Source organism: Kalmanozyma brasiliensis (genome assembly GCF_000497045.1).
Source record: "Kalmanozyma brasiliensis GHG001 unplaced genomic scaffold PSEUBRA_SCAF5, whole genome shotgun sequence".
NCBI classification, from domain to species: Eukaryota; Fungi; Basidiomycota; class Ustilaginomycetes; order Ustilaginales; genus Kalmanozyma; species Kalmanozyma brasiliensis.
In genome coordinates, this window is record NW_015961988.1 from 387696 (window position 1) to 400966 (window position 13271).

At 57.7% G+C, this 13271-nt stretch overlaps 6 protein-coding genes across 6 annotated transcripts; 2 read left to right on the top strand and 4 right to left on the bottom strand.

Moving 5' to 3' along the window:
• Positions 1-215: 215 nt before the first annotated feature.
• PSEUBRA_005191 (protein of unknown function DUF21) lies at positions 216-3209 on the bottom strand (the record flags this gene model as incomplete). Its single annotated transcript, XM_059465466.1, has 1 exon — positions 216-3209. The coding sequence occupies one exon, from the start codon at positions 3207-3209 to the stop codon at positions 216-218; it is 2994 nt and encodes a 997-aa protein (XP_059320419.1).
• Positions 3210-4235: 1026 nt separating this feature from the next.
• PSEUBRA_005192 (uncharacterized protein) lies at positions 4236-4779 on the bottom strand (the record flags this gene model as incomplete). The annotated part of the gene is made up of 3 exons (XM_016438689.2): positions 4236-4309; positions 4406-4468; positions 4557-4779. The coding sequence occupies 3 exons, from the start codon at positions 4777-4779 to the stop codon at positions 4236-4238; spliced, it is 360 nt and encodes a 119-aa protein (XP_016290500.2).
• Positions 4780-5155: 376 nt separating this feature from the next.
• On the bottom strand, positions 5156-5885 carry PSEUBRA_005193 (Small GTPase superfamily, ARF/SAR type; the record flags this gene model as incomplete). Its single annotated transcript, XM_059465467.1, has 3 exons — positions 5156-5183; positions 5284-5574; positions 5653-5885. The coding sequence occupies 3 exons, from the start codon at positions 5883-5885 to the stop codon at positions 5156-5158; spliced, it is 552 nt and encodes a 183-aa protein (XP_059321616.1).
• Positions 5886-6677: 792 nt separating this feature from the next.
• On the top strand, positions 6678-7121 carry PSEUBRA_005194 (Ribonucleoprotein LSM domain protein; the record flags this gene model as incomplete). The annotated part of the gene is made up of 3 exons (XM_016438659.1): positions 6678-6803; positions 6877-6987; positions 7098-7121. 3 exons carry the CDS (start codon positions 6678-6680, stop codon positions 7119-7121), a joined length of 261 nt encoding a protein of 86 aa, XP_016290501.1.
• Positions 7122-7277: 156 nt separating this feature from the next.
• Positions 7278-8232, bottom strand: PSEUBRA_005195 (Calcineurin-like phosphoesterase superfamily domain protein; the record flags this gene model as incomplete). The annotated part of the gene is made up of 2 exons (XM_016438682.1): positions 7278-7468; positions 7545-8232. 2 exons carry the CDS (start codon positions 8230-8232, stop codon positions 7278-7280), a joined length of 879 nt encoding a protein of 292 aa, XP_016290502.1.
• Positions 8233-10231: 1999 nt separating this feature from the next.
• PSEUBRA_005196 (SET domain protein) lies at positions 10232-13216 on the top strand (the record flags this gene model as incomplete). The annotated part of the gene is made up of 1 exon (XM_059465468.1): positions 10232-13216. One exon carries the CDS (start codon positions 10232-10234, stop codon positions 13214-13216), a length of 2985 nt encoding a protein of 994 aa, XP_059320420.1.
• Positions 13217-13271: the final 55 nt, after the last annotated feature.

Sequence of the window (13271 nt, forward strand, 5' to 3'; positions counted from 1 at the left end):
CGTTGATCCATCTCCGCTACAGCACCTCTTCAAATTCAAAGGCAGCTCGTTCAAAGGCAGCTCATGTACACAGGGCGAGCGGCAGACAACTCAGAGGCCACTTGGGGTCACAAAGATGTCAAGCAAGGAAACGAGCAAAGGAATCTGAATTCAAAGATCACGACTTGTCGACGAGTGTGGGGTCAAAAGATTGTTGAATGCGGGGGTGAACCGCCTCAAAGAGTATCGGTCTCGTCGGTATCGCCGCTGCCGAGTTGCTTGGTCTTGTCGTCCGAATCGAGCTCTTCGGGACTGGCCACGTGAACAGCAGAGCTCTTGGTCTCCTCGGCGAGCGCAGAGCCCACCTCAGGCTTACCGAACGCGCGGATTCTTGGAGCAACAACGCCAGGGACCGGGGTGCTTGACGCCCCGGGCAGAGGCGTGCTCTTGAACCGGCTCACGCGCGTGCCCGAAGGAGTGTTGCTGCGGCTCACATCGCCGCTTCCCTGGCGTTCGGGAGCAATGGCAGCGGTGCGGCCGCGCAACAGCGACTCGCCAACGATGGCAGTGGCGACGGTCCCATCCGAAGCCTGGTGACGGATCACGATCGGCTTGTTGGCACGAGGAGCCGCGAGGGCAGGCTGGTCATCTGTGCTCGACATCAAAGAGCCGGGGCCAGGCGAGACAGGTCGCGAGCCAGGACGCGACGAAGGGCGCGAACCAACGCTGATCTCTCGCATCCCAGCGGTGCGGCCACGCGGATCGACGGCATCGAAAGGGAAGTGGACGCCCTCGCTCTTGGTGGGATCAGCTGGCTTGGCCGTGAGTGCCTCGGCAGAGCTGTCAATGACGGGGGTCGGCGGCACGGAGGGAGCAATCTCGGCAGCTGGCCCGGCGCTGACGCTCGCATCCTTGACACTGGCGCTGCGACCCAGCTTGAAGCGGGGCAGAGCAATCTTGGGGTTATTGGGGAGCTTGAGGATCGAGCCAGGCAGCTGCATCTCATCGGCGTCCTTGGGCGTCTCTACCCTCTTGTCCACCATCTCCCTGTGACCGGGACTGGGCGGAGGACTGATCTGCGCAAAGTTCTGCTCGACCTCGGAATCGTACTCGTCCAGAATCTCTTCACCGATCAGCTCCTCCAGCACATCCTCAAGCGTGATAATACCGATAGGCACGTCTCGCTGCGCCATCTCGGTGGCGACAGCGCTTGCGTCGATGTCCTCGGAGAGCGTCTCAGGAGGCAGATCGAGCGAGGTGGCCTTGTCTGCATGACGATGGTGTCGGCGCAGATGACGCGACCAAAAGCTGGACTTCTTGATGTCCGAATCGTCAAGTTGCTTCTCTTCGTCGATGTTGCCGAGGTCTCCCTCGATGCGTGCAGCTGTTCCGGAGCGAGCCGGAGCCGCGGCCTGGGTCTTCTTTGGATCGTTGCTACCGAGGCCGACAAACGAACCAGGCAACGAACGGCGAGTGCGCGAAGAGACGATGGCAAGGTGCGAGCGACCTTCTTGGAAGACGTTGAGCAGGTTGAGCAAAGGCTCGTCCGCAGGAACAGCCGGCAGAGCGTTGATGACCATATCGCGAACCGGCGTTTCGTCCTCGGGGTCGAGCAGCACACATTGCTTGACCAGAAGGGCGCCGATGATCTTCTTGCGCTTGATCATGGTCATAGCAGTCGCCGAGTTGCTCTTCTCGTTGGTCATAGCAGAGTCCTGAGAGTCGCTGTTGTTTGCGAAATAATCCTTCTCATTGGTGACGCTGCCCTCGAGGGTGCGCTGATCATCCGACGAGCCTTTGGTTTGCGAGTTGCTGGTTTTGCGACTCAAGACACCGAGGAAGCCACCACCGCCACGACTGGGCGTCAAAGTGCCGCTGCCACCGCGAGTGCGGCTGACGGGGATCTCGATCTCGTGGTAGACTGGGATACGCGAATGGCCCGAGCTGACGATCTGCTGAAGGGTCTCGTAGCCGAGCTTGGAGTCGATGGAGATCATGAAGACCTGGTCGATGGGTGTCATGGCCTGCTTGACGACCTTCTCTTGCAGATCAAGCGCACCTCCGACGATGGTGACAGTATCGTTGTTGAGGTCGCCACGTCCGGCGCCAGCAGCGTGGAGGTTGACGAGCTCCTTGAGCTCGGAACGCCTGTAGACGATACCAGAGTGGGGGCCAAGTGTCCAGTGCAGAACTCGCGAGACGGGGAAGGCGATGGGCCAGAGGATGATCATGACGACTCGGGTGAGTGGTGCGAGCTTGGCGCCGATGGCGAGACCGTATCGCGAGCAGACAGACTGAGGGATGAGCTCGGCAAAGATGACGACCAAGACGATACTGACGATGACAGCCTGGACACCGCCACCGAGCAGAGGGTCGGCGATGATGGGAAGCGTCTCATTGGTGATCATGTTGGCAATCAGCAGCGTAGTGAGCAAGAGATGGCCGTCCTTGCGGATGGGCATGATCTTTTCGGCGTATCGCTTCTGCTTGGGCGTTCCCTGCAGCGAGAGCACCTGCAGCTGGGTCTCATCGAGCGACATGTAGCCCAGGGTGAGACCTGCGAAGAGACCAGAGAGTACGACGAGGATAGGGATGAGGATGCCGTAGATGGCCTTCTGACCCTTGGACAACTCGGTCTCGTGGCATGTCGACTCGCTACTGCTGCCCGATCCAGCGCGCTTCCAGAGGCGGAAGCGAGAGGATTTGGGACCGACGTTGTAGGAGGCGTCGTCAGCAACAGAGCGCTGCTGGATCGACAGACGCTGGTAGAGCTCGTCGAAGAAGAGGCGTGACTCGGGCGAGTCGGCGAAGTGGGCGTTGCGTGTTTGATCCTGGACCCACTGCAGAATCTGGCCACTAGAGATTGAATTGACATCGGAGGGCTGAGCGTCCGAAACGCTGCCCCGAGGGGCGGTCGCTATGAATCGATCATTGTGGGCTATGTGGGAGAAGACTTCGGGCGAAGCTAGGACGTTTTCACTGTCTTGATGTTGATGAGCGTCAGTGGGAAGGACGTGAGCCTGGGCAGGGCCGGTCAAGCAAGCAAGGAAAACGACGAGGCTGCAAAGGACAAGGAAGGCGGAGCGGAACGAAGGTCGAGCACGACGGGCAGAACTGACGGAAGAAGGGCGGCGGTTGGTGAAGCAGGCGGACCAGATGCTGCTGTTGGTCGATGTGTTTAAGGCTCTACAATCATCGAGGTCGGGGCCATCATTGGTAGGAATCTCCATTCGTTTGAGCGAGGAGCTGGTGTCGAGAGTGGAAGGCGTCACGGACGTAGATTGTCGATGACGCTGCAGTTTGCAAACAAGATGGTTGGATGCTGTACAGCAGTGGAGAGAGTCGAAGGTATCGAAGTGAGGTCGATGCCAAGAAGATGGGGGTCAGATTGACAGCTCTTGGCAACGTGATGCCAAGCCTATATATCCTCAGCGAGCCGGCTTATCTGATGCCTGCGGTTGCGTTGCCTGCGGTGCCACCAATGTGCAAGGCGGTGCAGCAGCCTGCGGGATTGGTGCGGCGGCTGAGCAAGTGGGATTTCGGCGGCGGAATGGCAGTGTGTGTGTGTGGGTTTCAGCCAAACAAAGAGGGTTCAATGCGCGCCAAACCGGAATACAATTTTAGACTGCTCTGATGGATCGAATAGAAGCGAGCCTGGCTGCCAGTCATTTCCAACCTCGATGGACTCACGACTGCCTTCGACGGTGCATATCTCCAAGACCGATGGTCTCGATATGATATGCTTGAGTTGACGAGCTGACTGATTCTGGAGCGCTCCTGTCGAAGCAAGGGAGCGAGCAACGCCATGCTGTGTGCGCTCTAGTGTGCTGTGTTGGATTTCCGAGCTGACCATGTCGGGCCTGCTGCACTGCATTGCGTCGACGCTTGATTCGGCCCACAACGCGCTAAGATTCGTCGATGACGACACGGACACCGCCGTCAGCCCTGGTTCCTTCATTCGATCCAGAAGGCTTTCTTTCGGCTCTTTGACGTCGCCGAGCCCCCTCAGGGTCCACGAAGCACCCTTGTGTCAGAGAAGCTCGCTGCTCTCGAGGCTTGGCAGGCTGGACATGGTCGTGTGACGTTGATCCGCCCAAGTCCTCGTCAATTCTGCGGTCTAACACACCATCTTTTTTCGACCCGTCGACCCTCCCATCAGCAACTTGCGGACGACTTGTCTCGAACACACACGATGGGGACATCAAAGGCCCTGGAAAGGTTGGCGTAATGTTGCTGTGCTGATTCAACGACGGCTGTTACTTCTTGGTGCTGGCTGTTGTCGCTGTCGATGCCTTGAGCAGGTCGTTGGTGAATCGCTCGTTGACCGTCTCTGTTTGTCGTCAGCGCAAATGTGGGTGTTCATTGGGTTAGCGCCTTATTTGCAGCCGTCCGCACCATCGCTGGTTGGTTGCAGCTATCAACTTACTCTTGTTGGGCCCCCATGCCGATCCTGCACTACCAGCTGCTGCTTTGTAGACCTCGGGTCTCTCTGTTGAGAGTCGTCATTGTGAGCGAGAGATGATGCAAGTCAGTACACTGTCGTGAACTGCATCACAGCTGCTGGTCGAGTCACATACGAGTCTCTGGTATCCTCTTGTCGATCGAGTTCGCATGCACCGTCTTCCATCTACCCTGCAGCCAAGCTTCGGCCTCGCTGACGTCAAAGCCGTTATTGCCCAGCGCGCCCGAGGTCGAGCTCTTCTTGGCAGTTGCGACGGAGCCCTTGACGCTGTTGGCCTTGGCGCCCAGATCGGCGCCGGAAGGCACTGCTGCTGCAATTGCTGCTGATGTGGACTGCATCGTTCAAGGCTGCTGTAAAGAACCGGTGGATGTGGAAAGGAGTGAGGCATGAGGAGGATCAGATTCTGAGACCAAAAAAGCCTGGCCCGAACGCGAATGAATGCATGCAGATCAGGGTCTGATTTCGACCGCTTGATGACCACTCCCACTCAGGATTTGGCAGACTGCAGCTCCATCAGTCGGCTCTGCGGCGTCGACGCGAGTGCACTTCATGTTGAGGTAGCGATGACTTGTATGACAGACAGCTCAACTAAAGACTCCAGAATTGGCATGAGTGACACAATGAAACGTGAGGGAGAGACAAGCGCATGTCTTCGGTGTATAAATGCATTGTATTCGGAAAGCTGTGAGATGGGTATCGCGATCTTTGAGCTGGTTACTTGGCTTGTAGTGTGGTCACGAGCCTGGAAAGCGAGTATGCGGGAATGGGGAAGAGCCGATCACAGCAGAGAAGTCAGTCTCGTCCTCCTCGATCCATCAAGCAGCCCATTTTGCGACACTTACCAGTCAAGGCCTTCTTCCAGGCCCTCGCCCTTGGTTGCGCAGCACTTGTGTATCGACCATTGACGATCCTTGAGCGAGCTCAACCCGAGCTTCTCGCTGACCTCACCCTCATTCAAGGCGCCTGGCAAGTCCTGCTTGTTCGCGAAGACGAGCAGCTTCGCGTCTTTCAGCTCTTCCTCTGAGAGCATGGCCAGGAGCTCTGCTTTCGCTGTGTCGAGTCGGTCTGTATCTGAAGAGTCGATCACGTAGATGATGGCTGTGGTGTTTGCGTAGTAGCACCTCCAATATGGTCTGCAGATGGGAATGAGGCGCAGTTAGAAGGTCAGCCAAAGACGACAGAGATCAAGATGGTCACATCTTTATACCTACCGAATCGACGTCTGTCCACCGAGATCCCACACCTGGAACTTGATGTTCTTATATGTCACCGTCTCGACGTTGAAGCCGATGGTCGGGATGGTAGAGACCACCTCTCCAAGCTGAAGGCGATATAGGATTGTCGTCTTACCCGCGCTATCGAGTCCGAGCATGAGTATCCTGACCTCTTCGCTCTTGTTCCAAAACGCCAGCCTGGAGAACATGGACGAGAAGGTGAGACCCATCTTGGCAACTTAAGTGCTTCGCAAGCCCTGTAGGGGTGGTGGTGTGAGTTGTATCTCCTTTCTCTCGTACAGATCAGGGACACGAGGCGAGGAGATCCACCAAAGCGTGTCGATCGTAATGCCGATAGACACCGTGAGAGGATCGGTATGCGTCGAAGTTTTGAGGCCGTGTGCTATGCGCTCTCTCAGAGCCGAGCCCGCAAGAATGAAGTGAGGTTCGTTGAGCGCCGACGATTGCCTGTGTATCAAGCGCTCGTTTTAAAATCGAAGCGCAGGACCGAGGGAGTAGCTTGCGATGTGGTTTGACAGGATACGTGAAGGGCTTGAGCGAAGGGGCTGTTGAGCTATGGCAACGTGTTGCCGTCATGCAAGGCTGCTGCTGGGAGAGCGTGTCCCGAACGTCAGCTCCGAAGAGAATCCGGGGCGATGTGAGATCGTGATTTGGCTAGCACCCGATCTTCAAGGTCCACGTGATGCAGCGAATTTGGAGTGACTTTCGAAGATCCAACCTCATCCTGGTTGTGCTTCCAACACCATCGACTCCTCCCTACTTACTCGCGAAAGACTTCACAAACCTCTCAGTGAAAGCGTCAGTGAAAGCGCAGAGGCTACGCAAGTATCAGCATAGGAACATACGTTCAGGCTAAGCCATCGCCATCGCGCGTCAAGGAACTCCAGCGCTGCTTCAGAGCTCTCCTCTTTCTTCGCCCACAAGCACATCATACGTACTGGTCTCGGTAGCCCACATATCAGCGCTTCACGACTCGACCTCCTGCACACGTCACGCACACCATGTCAGGGCGAAGTAAAGTATCGGTGCAGCCGATCAACATCATCTTCCGCCATTTGCAGCAGCAGACAAGGGTGTCACTCTGGCTCTACGACAATGTCGACTTTCGCATCGAGGGCAAGATCATTGTGAGTTCCCAAGCGTTCAGAGCGTCGCTGATCAGGATGGTTGCTGACTTGGACATCTGTTTTCCGACCGTAGGGCTTTGACGAATTCATGAACGTCACATTGGCGGATGCAGAAGAAGTATGGACAAAGAAGGACAACAAGCGCGTAGAGCTCGGCCGCATCTTGTTGAAAGGAGATAACATTGTAAGTGCATCCCGAGGGCGTGGTCGTACGATCCAGACCAAAGGATCCCTCGCAGTGTCTCAACTGTACTGACAATCGTGACCTCAATTCCTTGTCATTGCTCCGAACAGACTCTCATTCAACCGGCAAAGTGATGCGCACATCCTCGACCTGTCATCGTCCTCTTCCTCCAGCAGCATTGTACTTGTACTCAATCAAAAGCACTTCAGTCACAAAACACATTCGATTTGTGTATACGTGCCAGGAGCGAGGCGAGCTGGTATCTTGATTGCGATTGCGGATGCTGCAATCTATCGCCCTCCGTATGGACCATAGCCGGCTCCTCCCGCGCCGACAGCAGCGGCATTCCCCGACGCACCACGTTGCAAGGCCAACGAGTTGCTGTCGACGTTCTTTCTGTATTCGATCTTTTCCACCTTGACATCTCCGTCGATGAGCTGGTAAACGTACGTGACAACGACAGCTCCTTGAATGTCGAGCACTGTGAATAGAGTGGGAAGAGTTGGTCAGTAGATGCTCTCTCGCAATTCGAATGGGAATGGTCTCATGACACTCACGAGCAAAGCTAGGAATGGGTGCTGGTGCCTCTTTTGCTTCTTCGACCTCTTCTGCTTTCGCGTCGCCGGCCTTGTCGTCCGCATTCGCATCGGTCGCCTTGTCAGTTGCTGCGTCATCGCCCTTCTTGCTGTCAGCCGTTTTCGCTCCCTTCTTCGCCTTCGGATCGTCCGCCTTCTTGCCAGCAGCTGCATTGTCATCCTTCGCCTTGGCTGCTGCCTTCTCTGCCAACGCAGCTACAGACGCAGGATCCCTTAATGGCCAGGTAGGATGCCAAGCTCCTGTAGCGCTACCTGGGTTGACGAAGAAGCGGCCCTCCAGCTCGAACGCCTCGAACCGATGTGTGTGACCCGTCAAGAGAATGTCGACATCCATCGCTCTCGCTACGGCTGCTAGCGATTGTGTATCGCCCGCTGGCACGACCTGGTGGCCGTGCAGCACACCGATGCGAAGTGGTGGATGGTTGAGGATCAAGCTCGATGGGAAATGCGGGTTGTCATCGTAGTCGCCTTTGACGAGGTGAACATCTCCAGCGATGGTGCGCAGATAGTGAAGATAATCGGTGTTGCAGACGTTGCCGGTGCAGATGATCTGTTGGATCTTGCCGGGTACGAGGAGCTTCTTGAACTTGGCGGGCAAGTCGTGTGCGCGGAAGGGGATGTGCAGGTCGCCGATGACGAGGACTAGCATATTGGCAGCTTGCGATCCTGAGCGACAGCAGCCAGTGAGTGCAGTGTATGGTGCGGTCGATCGTTGTGCTTCGAGGTGCAAAGGATAGGGGTGGAGAGACGAGGAGGTGACGGGGAGAATGGTGCATGTGGAGCTTGAACCGGCTCGCAAGGGCCATCAAGCTGAGCCAGCGCTCTCTGTGTCTTGTCTCACGATTGACGAGGAAGCGTTGTATCGGGTGGATCGGCGGCGCCTTTTTGGCACGCGAAGCCAAGAGGGAAACGGTTAAGGCGTGTCTTTCTGCGCGTGTTGATTTCATCCTGGCAGCAGAGCGCAGTGGGAATCAAGCAGGGTCCTTCCTTCTTCCTTCAGCGAGCGGCCATGGCGCGCTAAGTAGCTTTCTCAGCTGCGCTTGATCTTAATTGATCTGAACATGATCAAGCACTTCGTCTGCTAGGCAGCCGTTTCTTGTTTCCTCATCACCGCTTCTCCTGATCATCCATCCCCTTCAACTCCTTTCGCTCAGCCACTGCGGCCTAGCTGCAGCGATTCACTGCACTGCTAGAGAGCCAGAGCTTGGCCTGGATACATTGCCGAAAGGTGCAACTCACGGACGCAGCTTCTGTTGACCACTCGATGATCTGCCGTCACCCCGAGACCAGCTATTCACGACGCCGATGAAGTGAACGTTGGATCCGTAGCAAGCTTATACAGCCTCATCGTCCCCGACGACGGAGCATTTGCTCCGCCACGTGGGTGCTAGTCCAGAATGCCTTCTTCTTCGCATCAGAACGGCTGGGACTCGCCCTCTTCCTCGAGGCATGCGGAGGGCGACTGGTCTCACTCCAGACCCTCCAGGTCAGATCGTGACGAACGGTATCGCAAGCCGCGCTCGCCCGACTCACGTAGTCGCAGTCACAGAGACGACGACTGGCGCCGCCGCTCCCCTGAGCATAGAGAGGAAGACCACTGGATACCAGCTCGTCGTTCGTCCTGGAGGTATCCGGACGAGGACAGCTATTCCTCTCACCGGGACCGACGCGATCCTGGCTACGACTACAGAGAGAGGCCGTCTCACGATCGGCATGATCGCGACCCGCATCGACACGCTGACTCCTCGGCATACAACAAGAGCCGAGACGCCACCTACCATGACAGCTACGACCGCGACCGGAGTAGGCGAGAAGACGGTGATCGCTACGTAAGGCGATCTGGTGAGGAGGACCGTGCATACAGGCACCACAAAGAACGCAGATCTCGGTCTCGAGATCGGTCGGAAAGGTCTCACAGGGACTACGAAGAGGGCGGATACCGCTCGAGGGACCATTCCGAGAGAGACCGCTATCGAGACGATCGCGACAGAGACTCGAGACGTCATGAATTATATCGCAGTCACACTCGCAGTCGCAGCCGGGAGCGCTCGCATGCGGGGGATGAAAAGAGCGAGCGCCGTCCCTCCATATCCGATGGTCGATCAAGGTCTACAAGGCACGAGGAGCGACCGTCTCAACCCAACGGGCGGTCAGAGGACGGCCAGCTGCTGAAGCGCAAGCCTCCGGCGGAAGAGCCTAGCAGCGCACGCCACACTTGGGACAGCGCCGAGGCCACGAAAGCTGCCAGCGCGCGAGACCATCGGGGCGAACATGGGTCGAAAGACGCAACAACACATTCGGAACGGCATCCTCAAATGGCGTCGACCTCGCTTGAGGTCAGCGCAACACGTAAGGATGTGCATGCGGCGCCAAATGGAGCTGGGAAAGAGCATCTGAACTCAGGTATTCCACTCACAAACGGCTCCGGACGGCACAGATCGCGCTCACCGTCGAGTAGGGGGACAGCATCCACATCTCAGACCGTTTCATCGAAGCCGACATCATCGCATCGTCCGAACGGGACGTCCACATCTGACCCAATAGACCACGGACAGCCTCGGATCAAGAAAGAAGCCCCCTTCGAGCGCTCCTTTGGTCATGTTCCTCTGCCACACGAGCTACCTCGGGACCTTCGGGGACAGAACTTCATGTCCACGGGTCCAATAATCCAAGAGATGGCTCGTCCCGTCTGCAAGTCTGCGGCGGAGAAGCACCTCGTCGACGCAGACACGGTCGATCCACGCCGCGGCAAGACTCAGGTCGGGCGCAAAGCACTTCACCGGAGTCACTTCAAATGGGACGCCAACTCGGTCGGAGACAAGCCTTTGCCGGCACCACGCAATCTCGTCTTGACCAATCTCTCCCCGCTAACGCCAATCCCGCAAGTCCTTCTCAACATCCGCCGGTTCGGCCGCGTCGAGTCCTCCAAACTCGAGATGCATCCCGCGATCGGTCAAAGCCTCGGCATCTTCCATGTCACGTTCGCCCACGACTTTGACGAGCGCGGCAAGCCTCTGGAAAGCGTCGCCGCCGGACAACACGGGCAGCACGCTGGCAGAGTTGCCAAGGCGGCTTGGCTCGGCTTGAAGGATCGCCAGCTTGGCCAGAACGTGGTTCAGGCTTTCCTGGATCGCAGCGGCGAAGTTCTTGCCGAACAGATCAAGCTCAAAATTGCTGAACACGACGCAAGGCATCGACGACCAACGGCACCCGCTCCCGCTCCTCCACTACCACGTGTGAGCGAATCACCTGCCACACCCGGCGCATCAAAGCCAAGCATGCCTCCGCCGGACATCCCTCGTGGACCAAGATCATTTGCCAATCCCGCACCCGTGCCGTCCCCGCGTGCGCACACGGATCGAAACGAGCCCGCATCGTCCCGGTATCCGCGATATGGCTCGAGCTACGACGATGATCGCAGGTCTGGTTCGTCCGACCCGCATCGTCGCCGCTACGATCCAGAAGAAACCAGCAGATCTCAATCCAGCCGCGATTCGGAAAGGTACGGTCGACCTTCTGCACCGCCTCGAGCAGAAGCGCCCAAGAAGCTCAAAGACTCGACCGAAGGAATCATCAAGACACTTCGGAATGCGGAACAAGCCTACGTCTACATCACCAAGCCCGCTGGCTGTGACATCGACGCCTCAGATGTAGCAACGGAGCTGCGCAGTAGGTCCGACCCGCTCTGGGTGCTGGAGGGCGATAACGGATTCTACGCGGCATTCAAGACGCACAAAGAGGCCGGCCAGTGCAAGGTGGCCAATGAGACGCTGTCGATCGGCGGATACATTCTGCAGGTCGACGCACGCAGAGCCCCGTCTCAACTCGCACCGAGCGCCGACAAGAAGCCAGCGAGCAAGCTGGATCCCGGTGCGCCACCCACATCCGCTGTACAGATGCGCCAGAAACTCGACACAGGATTGCGTCCGCTCACCGCAGAGGAAAGGCAGAAGACGGACTGGACGGCAGCAGAGCTGCAGCAAGCTGTCTTCCGTCTGCTGCAGAAGGAGCTCGCACACACCTTCCTCCGCGACGTCAAAAGCCGAACTGTTACGCAGCATCTGGGTGTGTATCTCAAGGAGGGAGGGGAGGGTAAAGCCATTCTCGACAAGCCGATGATCAAAGTCTCTGTGCCTTCTGCGAAGGTCTCCGACCGCCAAGCATCCTCTCTGGCGGCGGACGGTGAAGCCCGCCTTCCGACTTTCCGGAAGCTCGGCGGCACGAAGCCTAAGAAGCCAGTCTCGGACGCGGATGAGGTCGCCTCGAGGGCTAGATGGGAAAGGAAGAAGCATTCAGACGTGACCCACAAGCCGAAAGCTTGTCGCAGCAAAGAGGTTGTGAGCTCGGACGATGAGATCGAAGACACGCGCCGCGGCAGCAAGATCTCCTCGCGTCGCGATAGCGGCGCCAACGTGCGCACGAAGCAGCGCAGTTCGGCAGCCCTGCTCCTTGACTCGACGGACGATGAAGAGGATGATCTGGACGACGGAGCTTCCACTCAGCAAGACGCTGCATCTACGCCTGCGACAGCGGATCATCTGGACGAGGAGCCCACACCAAAAGGCAAGAAGGGATCGAAAGCGAAGGCTTCCCTCGCGACCAAGAAGAAAGGCACGAGCACGGCTCGAAAAGGCTCCAAAGTGGACGGCACGCCTTCCGAAGTGGATGCCGAGACCGAGCATGGCAGCGAAACAGCCACGCCGGAAGTTGAAGTCCCAGTCAAGGCAGCCAAGGCCAAGGCTAAATCCGCCAAGGCGACGGCCAAGCCCAAGCCCATTCCCGCTGATCCGTTCGAAGCGGGAGTTGTGGAGGACGCGGAGGAGTGCGCCTACTTGCGTCTAGCCTTGGAACACCTGAACGAGACAGGAGAGCTGCCTAGCGAAGAAACGCTCCCTGACGAGATAGAGTTGGAAGCCGAAGCGGAAGAACAAGCGATCGCCTCTGGAACGATCCCGAAGCATACGACCGGATCGGCAAGGACGGAGGGATACTACCGCATCCCACCCGAGCAAAAGGCGCTGCATCTACCGGACCGCAACAAGGCCACTGAAGAAGTTGACACGAGCCAAAACGCCCAGGTGCTGCAATCCGCCCGGAACAACCGTGCCGACTCTCGACGCTTGGTGCTCGGCATTGAACAGCACAAACGCGAGACGGCCACGGACACCGACATCTTCAAGTTCAATCAGCTCCGCACGCGCAAGAAGCAGCTCAAGTTCGCCAAGTCCCCCATTCACGACTGGGGCCTCTACGCCATGGAATTCATCCCCGCGGGCGACATGGTGATCGAATACGTTGGCGAGATGGTGCGACAGCAGGTGGCCGACGAGCGCGAAAAGCGGTACGAGCGACAGGGCAACTTCTCGACGTATCTGTTCCGAGTCGATGACGATCTCGTGGTGGATGCGACGCACAAGGGCAACATTGCGAGGTTGATGAACCACTGCTGCACGCCCAATTGCAACGCCAAGATCCTGACGCTCAACGGGGAGAAGAGGATCGTGCTGTTTGCCAAGTCGCCCATCCGGGCCGGCGAGGAGCTGACGTACGATTACAAGTTCCAGTCGTCGGCGGATGACGAGGATGCGATCCCGTGTCTGTGCGGTTCGCCGGGCTGCAGACGCTTCTTATAGTCGAGAGGGAGGGCTCGGCTTCGGCGGAAAGGGGCGAGCACAGTGCCGCGAATGA